The following is an 18,638-nucleotide window of genomic DNA, read 5'->3' as shown; positions in this document are numbered from 1 at the left end:
TATGTATTTGTCTGCACTTTCGTATCTCCAATAGGTAATTGACGCAGTTCCAAAGTATCCATTATCAATTATCATACATACCAAATTTTTGTGATTGTTAAAAAATAATGCAGAACTTGAATTTCTTTCCTTTTTATTTCTATAACCACCAAAACTTGGCAGTTAAAACCAAGAGTCTTATTGAAACCCGGAATTGATTTCAAATAAAACAATATTTAATCTTCAGTAATTGATATTTGTCAAACGCGCGGTGGTAAACATTGTTTAAAAGATAAAAATCATAAAAAGTCAGGAACAAATATATTCACGTCCAGCAATATGGCGGTAAAATTATCAAAGCACCTTTCATGACTTAGAAATGGTGCTGATATCTTGAGTGTCAACCTTGGCATCAAAATATTTCAACTTGTACAAAGTCATTGCTCGTCAATATAAAAAATACAACAAAATCTTTTGTTAATCTCACAATCGGCAGACACACTTTGAGCTTCAAATAATTGCATCAACTGCAGGAATTCAATTCAAATGCCAGCAAGTGTCAAAAATTATTCAAGTGGAATCTGCAATTGGTTTGAAATCTTTTGAAGGCGATCTGCTCACAGCCCTGGCAGGTGATTCAGGCTCTGCAGAAGACCTTCCACTGCCAGCTCCAACATCGCACACAAGAGAATACTGCAGTTTCTTGCCAGTAAACCTAAAGAGCAACATTATTTTTAGAAAAAAGACAACCCAACATATTTGCATTAAAAAATCTTAAGAGACAAGAGAAATGTAGCTTTGAAATCTTGAGCATTTAATTTTGAAACAAATACAAAAGGTTATTATGCTTTAGTTGCTACTTTACCTAGAATAACTATTGTCGAAGAGAAGTGTGTAGAGACCCTCCTTTCTAGCCTTCAGTTTGCCGCGAATGGGGTGCAAGTGCGAGTTCACTCGGGTGGTAGGTACCAAAATCGAGGAATTTTCAGGAGGCACGTCAGCGTCTGGTTTGTAAAGGATGGAAAAGGCAATGCACTGAAAAAGTAATTTACACAAAATTTTACAGGCTTGCTCCATTGATGTTTTAGTTCAGACTCACGTTGGGCTCTGTGGAGAACTGCCAAGTTATATTCACTTGTGGCGTTAAATCCTCAGCGTTGACCAAGATGGGCACACTGTATATTACTCCAGCGCGAACCCAGACCTCTGAGCTTGAGTTGTGTCCCAACATTTCAGCTACCCGTTTTGTCATACCAGATTGTACTTCGCTGCAATCAGAAATTCAGTCTCTACGCCAATGTTAAATTCAATTAGATTACCATGATTGCCAGTACTGCAAAATTTCTGGGTTAGGAGTGTAAGGGACACACTGGGACAGATTGACGTCATCCTCGCTGATGACAGAAAAATCTTCATCGTCGTCATCACTATCTTGCCGTACATCAGAGGCTAAAAATTTCGCAATCAAGATTGAGGGAAAAATAGTTAAAAATGCGTCTCACCTGTTGGGTTATCAGGATTGGTTGAAGCACATTCTCCAGACTCCGTAGTATCAGAGGTCTCTTGACATTTAGAATGGCATTCAGAGCAAGAACGGGTTCTGCGGCTGCAAAAAAATATTAGATTAACTTTACTCCAAAAACCTGTAGAATTAAATTCACCTGTTTTGTTCTTTTTATTTAAGTTAAAAAATATATAGTTTATCTAGCAAGAACTTGGTTTGTCACTTATTTGAAGCTAAGATATAACTCTAAGATAAATTTACCTAGATCCTTTGTTGACGGGTAACCAATGACTAGAACAGGCGCCACAGAAGATTTGTCCGCAGTGTCTGCAGTGATGTTTTCTGACAAGAAGTGAAAACTGAACACGGCAAGAGGAACAGTGCTGCACTTGACTGTCATGCTGCCAAACCCTTTCTCTGTGCGCCTGTTTCAGATTGTAGCACTCCTTGAACAGCTTCTCTTTTTGGCTAAATAAAGAAGTATGAAATAGACATTTTGAGAGACCAAAGGAACCTTAAAAAAGTACCTGACTAAATTCACCACGTGTTCCTGCAAGTTCTTCAGGTCCATTTTCAACTGGTCGATTTCAACAGCTTGCTTACCAACACTATTTTCTTTCGCCAAAAGCTCTGCTCTCAAATTATTTTCTGTCTCGCTAAGCTAAAGGCAATAATATAGTCAATTTTAATTAAAAAATAATGAATGACGATAAAATACCTCTTGAACTTGTTGAATCAAATCAACGCATTCTTTTGACGTCACAGCAAGGGTATCTTTCAAATCGTCCCGTCCAGCTACTTCATCTTCTAGACTCTTGCTCATTCTTTTCAGGTCTTTCTTTAACTGTGCAATCGTTTCACTCTGTGCTGCAAAATCCTCTCTCAACTGAGTAAGCTCCACTTCTTTGGCTTCTTTGGCAGATATCTCAGCAACTAGTCTCTCAGCTACCTCATCCTTTTCTGTGGTGGCCTGAGAAATTTCATTTTCATATAAAATACAATTTAAGCTATTCATTTTATGCAAACACACTTTAAAATTGGGATAATTGGATGTTTTACATACATGTTACGTAAAAACAACATCAAGGTTAAAACAGTTAAATATCAGGGTTCACCGGCCATGCTCAAGCACTATTGTACCTTTGGGCTCTGGCCTTCAGATCTAGGGGGGCTGACTTTCATTTTTAAGTTGCTTTTCTCGCTTTCGGGAGAAGAAGAAAGCGCCTCTCCTGTTGACTCTTCATTTTTGGCTGCAAGCCTTGCTTCTCTCTTGGCTTTTCTTTGCAGTCTCCTTTCTTCGATAGCTTCCTTAGAATCTTCAAATTGGGTAAAATCTTCCAAACTTCCATCTACTTTCACGGACTCAGATTTCGCTGCTTCCCTTTTTTCCTTTCTGTGCAGCCGGCGCGCCTCAGCAGCCTCTTCAGTGTCTTGTCCGTATTGCTCATGCAATTCTTCCAGGCGGTTAGAAATCGCAACACTCATGTTGGACGTCCTTACAACATCTCTGAAGAGCTGGCTGGCCTGCTCCTCCATTCGAGTCAACCGGGCGTCTCTGGCGATGAGTCTCTCCTCGATGTCATTTTTTGGAGCCTCCGCCTGCTCATTCAACAGGTTTTCCTGCTCCTCTTGGGTTTGGGCAGCCTCAGAAGCGGCACGTGGTGTGAACGTTCCATAAGATTTTACGCTGGATGCATTCTCATTCTCATCACTGATAGTGGATTCGGTAAAATTGGAACTGCCTGGCCGCGAGGTTTCATCAGGGGTGACCGCTGATTCTGATGATCTCTCGCTTCCAGTAATTTCGGCGCTGGTGTCTTCCCCTTCAGAGGTGGACGCACTGTCGTCTCCCCTGTCATCAGAAAAGCCGCTCTCCGCAGAGTTCAGTTCAGTGGAGTCGTCGGTCACCAAGGGCCTGCCTCTGCGCCGAGAGACGAACTCATTTTTCAACTCCTTCCAGGTTTCCTCGGATTCCTTGGTCTTGTTCCTCGCCTTTTTCCAGATATCATTGCAGTGTTGCAGCTCTTCCTTGAGTTCGTTGACGATTTTCCTCTTCTGCTGCAGGTCGTACCTGAGAATAGCCTCAGAAGATCGCAGCTGAGAGTGCTGAGTGCGCATCTTGTTCACCACTCCCCAGGTCTTTTTTAGCTCCTGCAAGACGAGCGAAAGGCGTCTTTCCTGCTGGTGCAGCTTCGTCTCCAAGTGGCCATTCAGGTTTCTCAACTGGCCTAGCTCACGCTCCAGCGATTTCTTTTCCAGAATCAGGTCTTTCAGCCGCAGAAAGGTTTGACTAACGCTGATGACGTTTTGTGGGCCGTGAGGAGTGTTGACGCTCTTGTAGCAGCTTTCTGATCCGCCCACCGGTGGTTGCGTGTCCTCAGGGTTGTTCTCCAGCACTTCAGAGAGAGCACCCCACACCTTGGAAAAGTTTGAGCTGTTGTCAGGATCCTCGACGACGGCTTCTTGCAGGGTCTTCAGTTTTTCAGCATCCACCTCGGATTTTCCAAGCTCCGCAAACAGGTTACTGATCATGGTGAGCTGACTGGTCAGCGCCTTGCACTCTTCAGCGGACGATGCGATTTTGCTTTGCAGGTCTGCGACTAGACTCACCTTTTCGTCGAACGCAACCTTCATCCGCTCGTACTGTTCCTCAAGAACTTTGTAGCGCTTGCCCATCAGCTCAATCTGCCTGTCTCGGTCTGTGCCGGCTTCCTTCAGGGCTTCATTCTCCAGAGTGATGATTTCGATTCTCTGCGCGTAAATGGTCTTCAGGGATTTGATGTTATCCAGCTGATTCTCGTATTCCTTCCGCAAATTGATGTCTCCAATCGACTCGGGCCTGAACGCTTCACTGAAAACCGTGTTCTTCTCACGTTCCGCTTCCAGCAGGTCTTCCAGAGTCTGCACTTTTTTCTGCAGCTGAGCGACTTCGGTGTCCCGCATACCCAACATTTGCTTGCCGATGGAGACGACGTCTTTCAGAGCTGTTACTTGCTCAGTGAGCTTTTGAACATAGAGCTCATTTGTCGAGTACTTGTCACGTGACTCTGTCATAGTAGTGCTAGCCTAATAACCGGCAAAGGTCAGATGTATAATTATAACATTAACATAGATCCCAACTCAAAAGAAATTATTTCCAATGCAACTGTTTGCCAGATTTTTTCAATTCAAATTTATTTTTACCTTTGTGAGGTCATCGCGCAGCTGGCCGTTTTCCTTGAGGAGGTTGTCGACACACTTTTGCAAACTTCCCATCTCCCACTTGGCCTGCTGCACTTTCTGCTCCATTTCCGCAGCCCACCGGGTTTCTTCAGTCCTGTATAAAACGAAAATTCCTAATCAAGTTGGCACATGCGGCGTTTCTCTAATTTCACCTTAATTTTTCAACAACTCTTTCATAATCTTCTCTAACTTCTGCCAGCTTTTTCCTCAGATCTCCAGTTTCTTCCAGCTGTTCTCTGTATTTTCTGCTTCGCGACTCGGTTGATTCTAAAGAAGCCTTGATTTCTTCAAACTCTTGCAGTTGCGTCGTCATTTTGCTGCACTCCACCTCCATGCTGCTCAGATGAGTCTTCAGTGTATTGTTTTCCGATTGTGTTTCCAGAAGTTTCATTTTCAGCTCGTGCATTTCAGTGTCTTGATTAGCTGCTGCTTCATTTTGTGATTTGATAGTTGCTCGGGTGGCCTTTTCATTTTCCTGAAGCTTTGATTGGAGCCTTTGACACTCTCCTTCGTAGAAAACTAATTTATCGTTCAAATTATTAAGCTCTAACACTTGTGACTTGAGATTTTCGATTTCTTGACCACTACTATCACTGTCAGAGACAACACAATCCTTCTCCAGTCGCAACTGTGACACTTCTTGCTGCAGCTGGAAGTTGTTGTCTGACAGTTGTTTGATTTCAGTCTCATACTTTTCGATTAAGCTCTTGACTTCTTCCCTATGTTCCTCCATAAACTGCTTGACTTGATCCGTGGGTAAAAACTGCCTTGCGTTACTATCATCTTCTGTTCGACTTGTCTGGAAAAATTGAAAACACATCATGTAAATACCCAGTAGGTACTTGTTTCCTATATTTGTAATTGATTGATGCATGTTTGGGCTCTAATTGTGAGAGGAACGGAGCACCACAAAACCAACTGATCCTGGCACATTTCCATCAGTCCCGCGTATAGAGTCAACAAGCAATAGGACTTGCTTGGAGTCATATTTACATGCACACATGGTACAGGATAAACACCAGAAAGCTAAATTTACGTCTTTGGAGGATCACTGAGACTTGGTGCACTCTGATTACGAAATTTTCCACCTCACATTTCCACGCTTCAAGTGCAAGGGCTATGTATTACTTCCAATCTATTCTTGGCAATGGCGAAGGAAATGTTTTCATTTGTGCTGGCAAATGTTGTGCTAATTAATAATTTGGGTGTGCCAAATTGTTGGTGAGCAAAGTAACAAAATGCAATTAATTGAAGTCTAAGAGACCAAGCGACTATTTCCTGCGTAATTTTTAAGTGCGCATTGTTCTATTTTTGAACCTCGTAGGTCACGTAAAAAACACGTGGAGGGAACTAGAATAGAGGAAAATGCGACGTTAAAAGACTTCAGTTGGCGTCGAACCTTCTCAAATAATTATTAACAGCATCGTATATACAAGCACAACGGAGCAGTTCATGTGGAGGATCTGCGCATTTGGAGGAACTGATGCGCAATGCTTTTGATCTTGTGTGCCATTTTGTGTGCAAAAAATTGGCCAGCGTTCAATTTACAGATTCCTCTCATCTCACTCTAGTTTGATATTTTTCAAGAGTAAAATAATGTTTCAGGCTATTTTCCCATTTCTTGCTACAACAGGTGCAAGAGCCGTTACAAGAAAATGCATTTTATCCCTGAACAAAATATCAACGGATTGTTCACTAAAAGGGTTTTTCCAAAATATAAAACTTTATCATTTTGATTACTGGATTTTAAACTCAATGTTATTTAAGCCGATTGTCAAAATATATTTTCAAATGGTATCCAATTGAGCAAAATTCGCAATTAAGATATTTTAAAATCCATGATCATGCAAAAGTACTAGAAGTAATTTGTATGCATTTCAGGTATTTCATTACAAAATGTTATTGAGATTTTATGCCAAAATTACTCACTTCTAATGTGTTAGCTGTGCTCCTTATCTCCTGCTGCGAACCCTCGGGTAAGCTTCCCATGGCCCCCATGCTTCCTACTGGGGGTGGACTTCCTGGATCCTGCAAATCAAATGAAAAATTAGATTATGTAAAAATAATAGTACTCCTGCAAGATGAAGAGTGAAATTCAATCAATCTCACCATGCTTAGAAACTATCAACGCGTATAGCACGAGAAACCAAAATAAATCTGAACGGTCTGTTCTTCACAGAATCGGGATTCAAACTGGCAGTCGCGTGCAAATGCGTGTATACTAGGGCTCGACGCGGAGAGGGGGTTCTCGAGTCAAGTGGTAAATAGGGATGAGACGTAATATCGAGGCTTCAAGAGACTTTTCGCGGAGGGGGTTTCTGGCTCAACATTATATCTGAAATGTGCGAAGGTTAACGACTACCTAGCGAAACATTGACATGGGAGAGTGAAGAAGCGTGAATGGTATTTACTTTAATTTGACAATGTGTCCTTGCGCAATGGAGTCTTGGCTTGTGATTTGCGTCCACGTTTGTTTAACTAATTTGATTCATTGGGAAATTGAGACTTACAAGAGAAAAGCTGCTCGATGCGAGACTGGCGAAACTAGTGCTGCGGCTCAGAGGTTTCCAGCTTCGGGATGGGGAGCCAAAGTGACGCCTGAAAAAAGAATGAAAATCATTAAAGATTCAATCAGGAAAAACCCAATGAATTTTTTTCTTCCTCAAATTATGGGATTCAGAATTTTTAGATGTGCCACATTCCTGATATTGCATTAGAAAATCTGAAAGCTAAGCCTAAATACTTCTGATCTGATGCTATAATGAGAAAGTTGCGATACAAATTTGAATGTGAATGTCGATCATATAATTAGTGAGCAGTATTTAATTTTTCTCCTCGTGTCTCTCAAATTCGTCCGTGAAAAAAGGATATTTTTATTTCAACACGCTCAGCGGCGTTGCTCATCAATCGTCCTCCGAAAGTGGCTCAATCGCCCCTTTTCCATTGCGGTCTGCGATTCTTCTTTTCGAAAATAAGGACGACGCAGTCTGCCGGGGAATAATAATGCGTGGTCGAAGACCTCGTGATCCTCCGCTCGGAATAACTCCCAGCTGCACATGGCGCACTCGCGCGCACACAGGAAGAAGAAGATACGCATTTGGACCAAGAATCAGAATGTCCGTCCGGACGGACGGACGGTCGCTGCTGAAGAGCGCTGCACAAGCAAAATAAATAAATCACGTGCCGCTCTTCTGCGTGAGAACGTGTGCGTATAATAGAGCGCGTGTGAGAGCAGAGGAGTCGGCAAATCCATTTATCTGGCCAAATAGCGTTCGCCACAAGTGAAATCTGTCCAAGGGCAGCAGGCCGAGTCGAGGCGCACGATTCGCAATCAATCATGCAGACTTCACCCTTGCGAGCAATGAACGTCGCGCACAAATCACACTCGAGAAGACGCGCGCATGCCACCTAATTGGCACCGCAGAATAGTTCTCATTTTCACCTTCGCAATAAAGAGGAAATTGCGGAAAATTCAACTGTGAGAATTTTGGGGAATGACGATTATTTCAACAGTGTAAAAATTGAGTAACTTTTAGCACTTTTCCTAGTTTGAATTGAGGCTTATTAGGAAACTCTTGAGCTTCGAAGATTTAGTTTTGGCAAAATTATTCAAAACATGTATTATCCAACATTCCCCAGGGGAAATTTTTGATTAAATACTGTTTGCGAGCTATGGAGCTTTAAAGGTTACAAATCCTTAAATGGGATTTCACATGGGAAATCATTGCGACAACAGTTTTCATTCAATCGTGGTGATATATTACAGGTAAACTCTACTTGACAAGACAAATCGATCGATGGATCATTTTGACTTTCTGAAAAATTTCCTTATATTAAACTTCTGCCGGGATATTTGCAAATTAATGTGACGAATTAAAAATAACTAAGGAACAATTAAAGCAACCACAGTAACTCAAAATTTCCTATTATGTGATTTTTTATTACAGGGAAAGTTCTGCTAATGTAGCCTATGGGGCCAAAACAGTGACAGTCCAGAACGAGGATAATGCAAGACTAAATTTTTTGCAGAGATCTCCCAAAAAGCCGCTCGTCTTAAGACAATCTACGCCAACAAATTATTTTTGTTTTGTAAATTTTTAGTAAAACTCCAGTGTGTATTTTTTTCTAGGTTTGCTATGTCAAGAAACATTATAAAAGCTGAAAACAATATTTTTCTTCTTCTTAATATCAATACACTATCAAGTAAAATGTTTCATATGTTTCAGTGCGTTTCTTTGTTTGCTTTCCGTCTCTAATTTAGGCACAGCAACGCAAATTAAGGGGCAGATATATTTTGTTACGCCTAAACTTGAAATTCAAGATGTTGCATAACTGCGGCGATTTTGCGGCGTTTGAGTCACACGTTAGTTTAGTCACCCGTTATTTACAACAGTTGCTGGTCCCTCGAACAGAGCCTCACAAAACAAAACTAGATTTTTGAACCATTTATAATAGCTAATTTCCGACCATTTAGTCGAGACAAATTTAATGCCACAGCAGCAATTTAAAACTGCACAAGACAAAACGCCAAACGTGCTCAATTCACCGAGAAATGAGATTAGTGGCACAATAAAAGCGCAACTAACAGAAGGCCCGCACTGCACATATATGCAGAGAACACAAACAATCAAAAAGAGGCATAAAAGGCTAGAAGAAGTGGGTCGCGAGAGGAGGAGAATTGCCACAGGTTACTTAATGCAACATGAAGCAGCCTCTGCCGCGCAGAATTGCATTCAGAACGGCCGACGCAAGGGCAAGAACACAATTGAAACGGACAAACACTCACTTTGGTGCTCTGTATCAAAGTCGTGTGCGTTGCGAAATGGTGCTCTGAAAGGGTTTTCCCGGTGGCAAGAGTTCGGCGGTGCTGATGGAGCAGCGCGCGGTGTACTAGCACCGCGCCCGTGGCTAACCCCTCGGGTCAGCTGGGCCAACGTGCAAGTGGGCCGCAGCTATTTTGGGACCGGCGCCCAACAAGCTGCGCTCATCTCTGGCCGAGCCTAAAAATAGCTCACGTGGATATTGTCCTGCTGCCGTGTCTCTCATGCCGCAGCTTCGAGAGTTCAAAGAAATCTATTGGCCGGTTGACGCAAAACATATTTTTTCGTGCATCACGGAGATTAGTCAACTTGGATGGCAATAAGTGCCGACTTTTTTCAAAATAATTGGTGACTTGTTAGTTCCAACTCGTTCCCCTAAATTAAAAAATTTTTCCTTGGGAATCGCGTATTTGTTTTTATCTGCATCAGGGGTTTGAGTATTTTCGAGAAGTCGGCAATTAGCGAAAATCTAGAGGCAACCGCCACGAGTGGCATGAAGTACCGCGCTTGGCAACAGACACTGTCAAGGAAGGCTTTCAAGACACTTTAAAAGATCACGGCTGTGGAACTCAAGGTCAAGAGGGCTCCTTGAAGTCACGTTTCATCGCTTATTTCGCAAAATTTGATGAATCAGGGGTAGATACATTGCACCAAATGGAAATTTCCTTGATCAGAAAGGACACCATGCAAAATGCCTTTCCTGGTAACATAGCAGGAAATTAATTCGAGTTCCATTTTACATCGCATGTCAGGAAATATAAACAGGATTGGTTTCACTAAATTTGAAAGCGTTAAATGTTTTAAAAATGTATTAGAATTAAAAAGGCGACAGAAAAAAAATTAAACTTTTTAACAATGTAAAATGTTTTCATGAAAATTGATAATATTGATTTTATCAATATTGATTTTATCAGAGATCATAGCGGTCGTTTGCAAGGAAAATAAGTCTAATTTGTTTCATACCTACAAGTAGGCCACTCTCCGTCAAGGTCGTGCCCACCTGGAGCCAGGTCAAAGTTGACATCGCACAGAGCGTAGGTGGCCGACACCAGCTCCTGTGCCAGAACGTCGTTTCTCATTGGCGCAGACTCTGAGTACCATGTAGCAAGAATTTGTGCTGTCATCAGACTTTGTTGGATCGCGTCTGCCAAACAACCGTGGACCAGGCAATATCTGAGGAAAGCTCTGCCTTTGCCAACACTCGTTCGAACCTGGTTGTTGTTTTAATGGGTTAGAAATTGCGATTGAGGATAGAATTTTGTTTACCTCAGGGTTGTAATTTGCAAATCTAAGTGCAGAGTCTACTCCACCTTTGGTGAGGGTTAAACTGGCTTTGAAGAAATCCCAGTACGAGAACTTCTTGCGGCCAAAAAGGCTACTTTTTTCTGTGGGAATAAAACTCATTAATGACTGAGCAATATTGCAATCAAATCTCTGGAACAGACCATTCAAACCAAGTAAAAAAAATTGCTCGAGTTTGACACAAAGCCGCTGGCAGATTTGGCTGTCGTCATCGATTGGAAGTGCAGAATTTGTAAAATCTGAGGACAATTCATCGATGCACTCTGAAATATGAAAGGTTTTGATTACATTTTTGTTGTATTCAAGAAAATGTCACTTGCCTTTTAAGTCATTAACTAATTTCTCGGCATTGACACTTGTCGATAGCTGCGGAGAGGATGACATCTTGACTGCCCGTCTTTAATCGTCGATAAAAAATATAACAATAATTGAATTCTTACTGTCACTTTTTCTCCCTTCTAAATACTGGAGCACACACTACATACCAAAATTGGTGCGAAATAAATTCCACCAAGCGTTGCCAGCTCGTGTGGTAAATAATAACTACAGCTGACAGCGCTTACCTTAACTGATTTAATTGAGTCCCTGTGTGACAACTGGGTACCAGGTGGTGAACAATCAAAATCAAGCAAAGAGTGTATGTAGTCAATTGTCTAATGGATGGCGCCACTGCAGCCGCAAATAATAATACCCGGCAGCGAGAACGAACAGAGCAAACAAGAACCCGCCAGCCGCCAGCTCCATCGAAGAAGGATGAAGGAGGACTGGGGGGTGATAGAAACGATAGAGAAACTGCCTGGCATTGGCAAACTGGCAGTGTGATAAATATATATCTTTTTCACATTTTTCAGAACAAAAATTGTACAGAAAGACAAGCAATATACATTATAATGCTGAGAGTACAGAAAAAAGGACTGTTAGTGCGATCTCGGCGCTGTTGCTGTTGTACCCGCAACAACTTTTGAAAGGCAATGGCGGAATATTTTAGATGTATTTCCCTATGAGGAAAAATTGCGAATAATTATAAAGCTTTCGAAGTTTTCTTTTGCGATCTACATATATGGATAAATTTGGAGGAGCGTCGTTTTCTTACTGTATCAATTTCGCTTTCCCCATCAACAGTTGTTTTAATTTTAGTCTTTTTATTTTATTTTACTAAATATCAACCAAGATTGTACTGATTTATGAGTTTATTCACTTAATACACGAAAAACACACATTATCATGAGGTATAAGCATTTGCATATTGTGGAAATCAAACGAACAGCGAGGAAACTCTAGTTCTTACAATTTCTATCCCTTATTACTTAGGTTCATCATCAAAAACGACATTATTCTCTCCCAGATCAGCTTCAGGTGACATCGCAGCTCCAGCTGCAGCCATTTGCGTCTAATCGTAAATATTTTAAACAGTTAACTTAAAATCAAAAACTCTTTTAATGTCACTATACACGAACCTGTCGCTTTTTAATCAACAATTCATCCCGAGTTTTTCGTTGGAAGAATCCGGCCTTCGTCAGGGCTGTCACCAGTAGAACAAGGAGCAAAATTCCTCCAATGGCAGAAACAACAATGACCCAGGTTGCGACTTTACCAGCGGGGGCTCGACGAAGCAGAATTGCGGTGACAAAAGCAACGTCAGGACTGAAAAAGATATTTCGACTTGATCCAAGCTGTTCTTTCAGCAGAAAGTTGAAATGTTTACTTTTGAACTGTGGGTTGCTTCACGTTTTTCGGTATGATGACCTCGACCGTCGCTGTGGCACTAAAGGCAATTATATCGTTTTGTCCAAGATCACTCTCTGCGGCCAAACAAAAAAGTTAATCAGCGCATAAAATCCCTGCGAAAAAAAAACTCGCGAACCTATCTGGGACATGTCCAAATGAAGCTGTAGATCAAGCTCAGCCGGCACGTTCCCCAAAAGTAAGGGGCCAGTGCAGATAAGCTGTGTGCACGCCCATTGGCTCTGCGAGCAGTTGATGAACATGGTGCGGTTGAGAGGATACTTTTCAGTGTCCCACTGGAATTCGGGCGAGCCCAGTGTCCCTGTTTGTCTCTTGCGCCTGGATCCTCCCAAAGAAGATGCTGGAGATGAGGGCAATGACGCGTCCGCCGCGGGCTGCTGGAGTCCATCTGGCGCCTTTTCACGCAATACTTGCTTTACCTCTGATTGCTGGATGAACTCGTTAGGCTGGCATGAAAGGAGCTTCGACCCAATGTAGAACTGAAGGAATTAAGATCGGTTATTCAAAATATTAATCCAAAAATAAACTAAAGAGTTATATTTACTTGTGGTGGTGATAAATGCACGAATTTTGTTGAGCCAGAGGAAACAGGGATATTCACTTTCAAAGCAACGTCCTGCAGAGGACTCTTGCCTACCTTTTCCATCTGAATTGAAAATTCTGCTTTTGAGCGCATACCGGAGATGGTAATATGAAATACAAACTTTTATTTTAAAAGCTGGGGAAACTTTGCTTGTCGCCTCAGCAATGCTTTCAGATTTCAGCTCGAACCTGTAATCTACCTCTTTTGCGGTTCTGAAAATACGTAATTAAAAATGTTAAATATTATTACATAACGACTTTTTGTTTTATTCAAATTTTATTGGTATAGTTAATGCCAAAAATTAAATCGTAACATATTTGTGAAAAACATTTTTAAATAAAAATAGTTTATTATTGGACTACAAAGAAAGAAAACCGTATAATTTGCCATCCTTATTTGGCCATAAAAATTTACTGTTCTCAGTGTGAAGAATGACTTAATCAAGGATTTCCAAGTGATTCATACCCATAAACAGTGACATCAGCTTCGTATCCTAACACCAGTCGTGGTTTTGCGGTCAAGAGGCGTGGGTTGGCGACTTTAGTTGCGGTGTCCACAATTATCTCAACGTCAAGATCAACGTTCTGCTTGTCGATGGACTTTTGAATGTCGATGACAAAATTCAAAATTCTCGAGACATTTTTTAAAGGATTTCCAGCGTCGCAGTCATATACTTTACTTGTGGCGTTTAAGTCGCAATTTGGAGGCAGAGACACTATCAGATCAGGGACCTTAACTGATACTTTCGTGTTAAATGCTGGATCGCCTTTGTTTTGCAAAAATATTCTAAGCAAGACATTATTGGCTTCGCCCACTACATAATTAGTGATCTGCTCTCCAGGGCTAGATATTCATGTATTAATATTATGTTGGCAGGATAATTTTCTCCTTACTTTGATGGATAAAAGAACTGAGCAGTGAGACTTAAATCTGCTTCGCATTGGTTCTCAATTCTGCAGCCATGGTCGAATCCAATGCTGGCTGATCTGACTACTTGATTATTTCCAGTGTTTGGATTAAATCTCACCACTGGACATTGCGAGCAAAACCCGTCCTGGCCTGAAAATATCATTAACATGGTCCTATTTAAAATAGATTAAAAATAGATTTGCATACCCGAGACTCGATTGTCACCACCTATATTTATTGGAACGCGATTGCTGCTGTTTTTAGCCATGAAAAATTCTCCTACAATTTCAATCGGTGCGATTCGATTCTTAATGTCGTTCTGCAAGGATATAGCTCTAAATTATAGTGATATATAACTGGTGCGGAGTACAACCTTCAAAACAAATTGAAGCCTTCCACAAAATTCTGGATATCTAATATCAAAAGTGTTTTCTGTCGTGGTTAACGTTTGATCGGCATTTTCGCGGTAAATGCGGAAGTTCCCAGGGTCCATCGTCAGCCTCATCGTCATTTCTGGGGGAAAACGTACAGTAAAATTTGAAATCAATTAAAAAATCTCGGTTTCACGCTGAAATGAAGAAGGTAGGCAACCTGCGAGGCGTGAACGTTTATAGGAGTTGCATATATAACCAAAAAAGCTGTGAGTGCAAGCTTACTTATTTGCGGCGGAGGGTGCTGGCCACCGTAGCGAACACAAACTTCTGCTTCAAACCCCTTTGTATCTTCTCTCAATTTTTGGCCCAGGATGCTGATTCTTGGGAAAATATCCACGACTGGACTTGTGCGAAGCAAAACTACGGTTCCTGATTTGTATGCTCCAATTGCAATATCTGCAATTTAAACTGCCACTACATTCCTTCCTGCGCGAAGCTGCAAAATATACCTCCATAATTGTTTTTGTCGAGATCTTGTGCCCGAGAAATTCCGAATCCAAAGCGAGAAATTTGAGGGCTCATCTCTGATCCAACAACCTTTTGGCTTTCGTACAATCCGTTTGTACTGCCGTAGTAAATGTACACTACGCCCGAACCTTCGTAAGGAGCCGCAATTGCAAAATCTTGAAAGGAAAAAAATCATCAATTGAAACTTCGATTTTAGAAAAATGTTCAGAGAACCTTTCTTTCCATCTAAATCAAGGTCACCAAGGCAAGCAATAGTTGTCCCAAGTCGACCATTGCGCACTTTTCCAATAATTTCCGGGTTCAATTTTGGAGTCGAGAAACTTTGCTATTTGAATAGGATGTAGAAAAATTTAACCATGAAATCTCATTCCTCAATACCGTGTGACTTCCAAAGTATGTCACCACTTTTCCTTCGTTTTGCGACTCGTAAGATTCAGAATTAAAATAGGGAGCGCCGATGACAAGGTCGTCCAGGCCATCGCCATTGATGTCTCCAGCGGCTACAGATGTGCCAAACTTCTCAGCTATCAATTTGCCTTCCAGAACTTGTTTCAAATTAAACTCTGCCTTTTGGTCTCTTCTTATGGTGAGTGTGTAAACAAAAACCTGAGTAGACAGTTACTGTTATTGTGTATCAATATATTCAGTGAAATACACACACCTTCCCTGCAGGCTGAGTGGAAGGAGCCCCAGCAACGTAGGCAACTTCTGACTGGGCAAAAAATTTTCCAACTGCAACAGCGTAACCTAACGAGCATTGAAGTTTGCATTCAGGGTTCGTATTAATGTATTTTTGATTTATTACCAATGTAGCCATATTTCCCGATTTGTGGAACCATTCTTGGGTTCGGGATGAATGGTCCAATGTTGAAAGCGTTTAGTGGGGCTCGTCGTCTTCTTTTTGCGAGCCCACCGCTCAGGTCTGAATCATCTCTGTAGCTTACAACTGATCCAATCCAGTTATGCACAGAAGGCGCTCCAATTAGAAGTTCGTATAAGTCCTGTGGATGTTTGCAAAAAGAGACCGCCAATTATGAAGGGAAAGCACTACTACTTATTGATGCAAAGTTATTTGCACAAGTCATACCTCATTCCAATTGCAACTGGGTTAAAAACTCTACAAAGTTTTAATTTACGTCGCATGATAGTTTTGAGGTTTTGGGTCATAACATGGGATTCTATTTAAATATATATCAAAAAGTGAAATTTGTCACTAAAAAATTGTACTTTTTTCCCTTTATAATTTAAAATAATAAAGTTGTCTCAAATCAAAATATCAACAACAAAGTTTTTTTAAGATTAAAGATATAATAAATTTTTAACGTTTTGATGAAATAAATAGAAAAGAGTGTCGCATAGCAGTGAAACAATCATTAACTTGTAAACTGTAACAAACAAAAAATAATGTTTTTTCACTCCAAAACGACCGCCTTGATCACTTACTCCAGAGCTTTTGTAGAGAGCAGTTGATAATCCTGCTTGACCCCACATATATAATGGAAAATTGCTCCCCTGTATGACCTCAGTGTCCCTCCTAGCTGTAACATACACATTAACTGTAATAAAATATTTCATTCAAACCCAACCATTATTTTACGATTATTTAGAGGAGCAAGGATATTGATTTCCAAATCTTTTGGTGTTCCCCAGAAGCATATACCATACATTCTGTAACGCTCATTATCGTAAAGCACTTTCAATGCCAAATTGGGGCTGCAAACCTGTATAGATCAATCATGAATACCAACCAACGTAAAGGCACAAGATTAGTAGCGTACCACATAGCGGTCAGCAGTCATGTCCATCGCGCTGCCCAGCAAGGATTTTGCCCAATTCGTTTGCTCTTGGTTATTGCCTTGAGGAAAAACCATTGATACTTAAAATTAAATTATTACAACACAAAACGCTCTTACCACGATAAGACAAATTTATCTTGCTACAGCCGTCTTTTATTTTACATTTGTAGACAACTCCATGCTCTGCGATCCTGGAGTCGTTTGCTTTTGGTGCGCCAACCATCATCCTGTTTCGTAAAATTAATGCATATCATAAATTCCAATTTTAAATATAATAAAAATCGTACTTCTCGGTCACCTTTCCATATTTTCTTATAATTTTTTGCAGCAGATATCATCAAAAAATTGAGACAGATTAAGTGACCAAAAGCGGGTCAGAAATATTTGTTCAACCGGCGCCGCAATTAAATGTCAAATTTAACATTGCATGGTTCTCACGCTTCTTAGGGCAGCGGTCGAATATTAACCATTTTTTTAGGGCAGTTCCGTTCATTTGACTGCCAGGAATTTATTAAAAATGTCAAACGCATTTTTAAGGAGTATCTGAGATGTATGAAAGATCGAAATTAATGAGTTTTCCATATAAACGATAGTCGCTTCACGCACTAATTTGAAAAATACAAATTTTGTCGAACAGCTAACTTAATCACGAAAACGAATGCCTATATATGGATAGCAAACTTCCTGAAGTGACGTGAATTTCTTCTCTGTAACAACAAAATGGCCAAAATATTGAAAAAATTAGAATTATTTTAACAGATTTGGATCATAAATATTTGAAGGCAAGGGAAAAATACGTTTATATTTCTCTCTGTTTCCCCCAACTATCTTGATTTATTTTCGCGATTAACTTAATATATTTGTTCGAAAAATCTACTTTATGAGGCAATTCAAATGTTACGGCATAAATAGCAACTCAGAGTCTCCATATTAATACTAAAGTTATATAAGCGACGATGCAATAAAGAAAATGGAATAACAGTAAAGCAAAAAAGTTTCAAATGTGTTTAAAAAAAAAAAAATTTTTACCATGGTACATCATTTGGTTCCAAGCTTCCAGGATAGAGCGCCAAGCTGAAGCCAAAGTAGTCGCCAGGTTGGTTAGATTGATAGACGACAGGACTATCCAAATCCAGATTAAACGCGTGAATTTGCACGCGAATAAAAGCGAATATTGCCAGTGTACCAAGTATTTGGTACAACATTATGAAGCAGTGACAGTCACCTCCGTACTGTGTTTGAGCGTTTTGCGGCAAAAACCCTCCTTTCCGTTTGCTCGCCACATCCCGTTGCTTATCATGTGTGCATTCAAAAATGGAAATTGACTCAGTCTTGTTTTAAGTACGAGTGTTTTTCCTACATCTATCCTTTTGCTGATTTTATAACCATTTAAAATAACATTTACGGTGAACAGACAATTTTATTTTATTCGTGCCACTCAAACACAGGTGGAGATTCTGTTAAATTATCAATCGGTTTAGATGTTTAAGAACTTTGAGAGTCTGGTTTGTAACTGTATCAAATTAACTACCTAAATAGTAACTACAAGTCATGAGCTACAGTCTGCATTTTGTCACAAACTCTGTGCTTAATTTAATAGATGTTTATTCTCACTTTTATATTTAATACATCAAAAAAGGCACCATTCCTGACAAACAAATAAAACCTAGCTCTGGGGAGCAATATCGAAATGGGTCCAGAAAGAATTCAAATTAATGTAGCTTTCGCTTACAAAAAGCAATAGATTTAAAAAAAATAGATATTCTTCTCTACCGCAAAGTAAATTATATATATTCTTCGAAAAAATTAATTGAATGTGGCGCTTGTAAACTAATTTGGATGAGTACATTTTTCAACCATTCTATTCAGCTTTAC

General features: G+C 40.4%; 2 protein-coding genes across 4 annotated transcripts; both read right to left on the bottom strand.

Moving 5' to 3' along the window:
- Positions 1-116: 116 nt before the first annotated feature.
- LOC135937792 (FYVE and coiled-coil domain-containing protein 1-like) lies at positions 117-11,300 on the bottom strand. 3 transcript variants are annotated; one of them, XM_065481032.1, is made up of 17 exons: positions 11,148-11,300; positions 10,971-11,090; positions 10,792-10,910; positions 10,489-10,736; positions 7,216-7,303; positions 6,635-6,733; positions 4,858-5,504; positions 4,667-4,799; positions 2,624-4,549; positions 2,202-2,453; positions 2,011-2,144; positions 1,745-1,951; positions 1,482-1,585; positions 1,299-1,428; positions 1,079-1,247; positions 845-1,014; positions 117-694 (listed from the first exon to the last, which is right to left on the bottom strand). In XM_065481032.1, the coding sequence occupies exons 1-17, from the start codon at positions 11,209-11,211 to the stop codon at positions 550-552; spliced, it is 4,755 nt and encodes a 1,584-aa protein (XP_065337104.1). In that variant the 5' UTR covers positions 11,212-11,300; the 3' UTR covers positions 117-549. The 3 variants fall into 3 exon arrangements, with proteins under 3 accessions (XP_065337104.1, XP_065337106.1, XP_065337105.1); XM_065481034.1 differs by lacking the exons at positions 10,489-10,736; positions 10,792-10,910; positions 10,971-11,090; positions 11,148-11,300 and adding an exon at positions 9,492-9,585; XM_065481033.1 differs by lacking the exons at positions 7,216-7,303; positions 10,489-10,736; positions 10,792-10,910; positions 10,971-11,090; positions 11,148-11,300 and adding an exon at positions 6,815-6,949.
- Positions 11,301-11,998: 698 nt separating this feature from the next.
- LOC135936529 (integrin alpha-PS4-like) lies at positions 11,999-18,020 on the bottom strand. The gene is made up of 21 exons (XM_065479373.1): positions 17,793-18,020; positions 16,881-16,990; positions 16,746-16,822; positions 16,565-16,688; positions 16,411-16,505; positions 15,773-15,968; positions 15,629-15,714; positions 15,346-15,573; positions 15,181-15,292; positions 14,949-15,122; positions 14,722-14,895; positions 14,439-14,578; positions 14,273-14,384; positions 14,050-14,215; positions 13,622-13,999; positions 13,278-13,368; positions 13,118-13,219; positions 12,692-13,052; positions 12,533-12,629; positions 12,285-12,471; positions 11,999-12,217 (listed from the first exon to the last, which is right to left on the bottom strand). Exons 1-21 carry the CDS (start codon positions 17,966-17,968, stop codon positions 12,131-12,133), a joined length of 3,273 nt encoding a protein of 1,090 aa, XP_065335445.1. The 5' UTR covers positions 17,969-18,020; the 3' UTR covers positions 11,999-12,130.
- Positions 18,021-18,638: the final 618 nt, after the last annotated feature.

The sequence above is a fragment of the Cloeon dipterum genome, chromosome 2 (genome assembly GCF_949628265.1).
Source record: "Cloeon dipterum chromosome 2, ieCloDipt1.1, whole genome shotgun sequence".
NCBI lineage: Eukaryota > Metazoa > Arthropoda > Insecta > Ephemeroptera > Baetidae > Cloeon > Cloeon dipterum.
The sequence above is the reverse complement of the archived record's forward strand: the minus strand, read 5'-3'. Positions and strand labels throughout refer to the sequence as shown.

Coding starts and splice junctions, on each gene's coding strand:
- LOC135937792 (XM_065481032.1), bottom strand. CDS start 11,211: ATGTCATCCTCTCCGCAGCTATCGACAAGTGTCAATGCCGAGAAATTA. Junction 7,304..10,488: donor GGAGAGTGGCCTACTTGTAG/GTATGAAACAAA, acceptor TTCTTTTTTCAG/GCGTCACTTTGGCTCCCCAT. Junction 695..844: donor TTCGACAATAGTTATTCTAG/GTAAAGTAGCAA, acceptor GTTGCTCTTTAG/GTTTACTGGCAAGAAACTGC.
- LOC135936529 (XM_065479373.1), bottom strand. CDS start 17,968: ATGTTGTACCAAATACTTGGTACACTGGCAATATTCGCTTTTATTCGC. Junction 12,630..12,691: donor TTTGGACATGTCCCAGATAG/GTTCGCGAGTTT, acceptor GTTTGGCCGCAG/AGAGTGATCTTGGACAAAAC. Junction 12,472..12,532: donor AAGCAACCCACAGTTCAAAA/GTAAACATTTCA, acceptor TATCTTTTTCAG/TCCTGACGTTGCTTTTGTCA.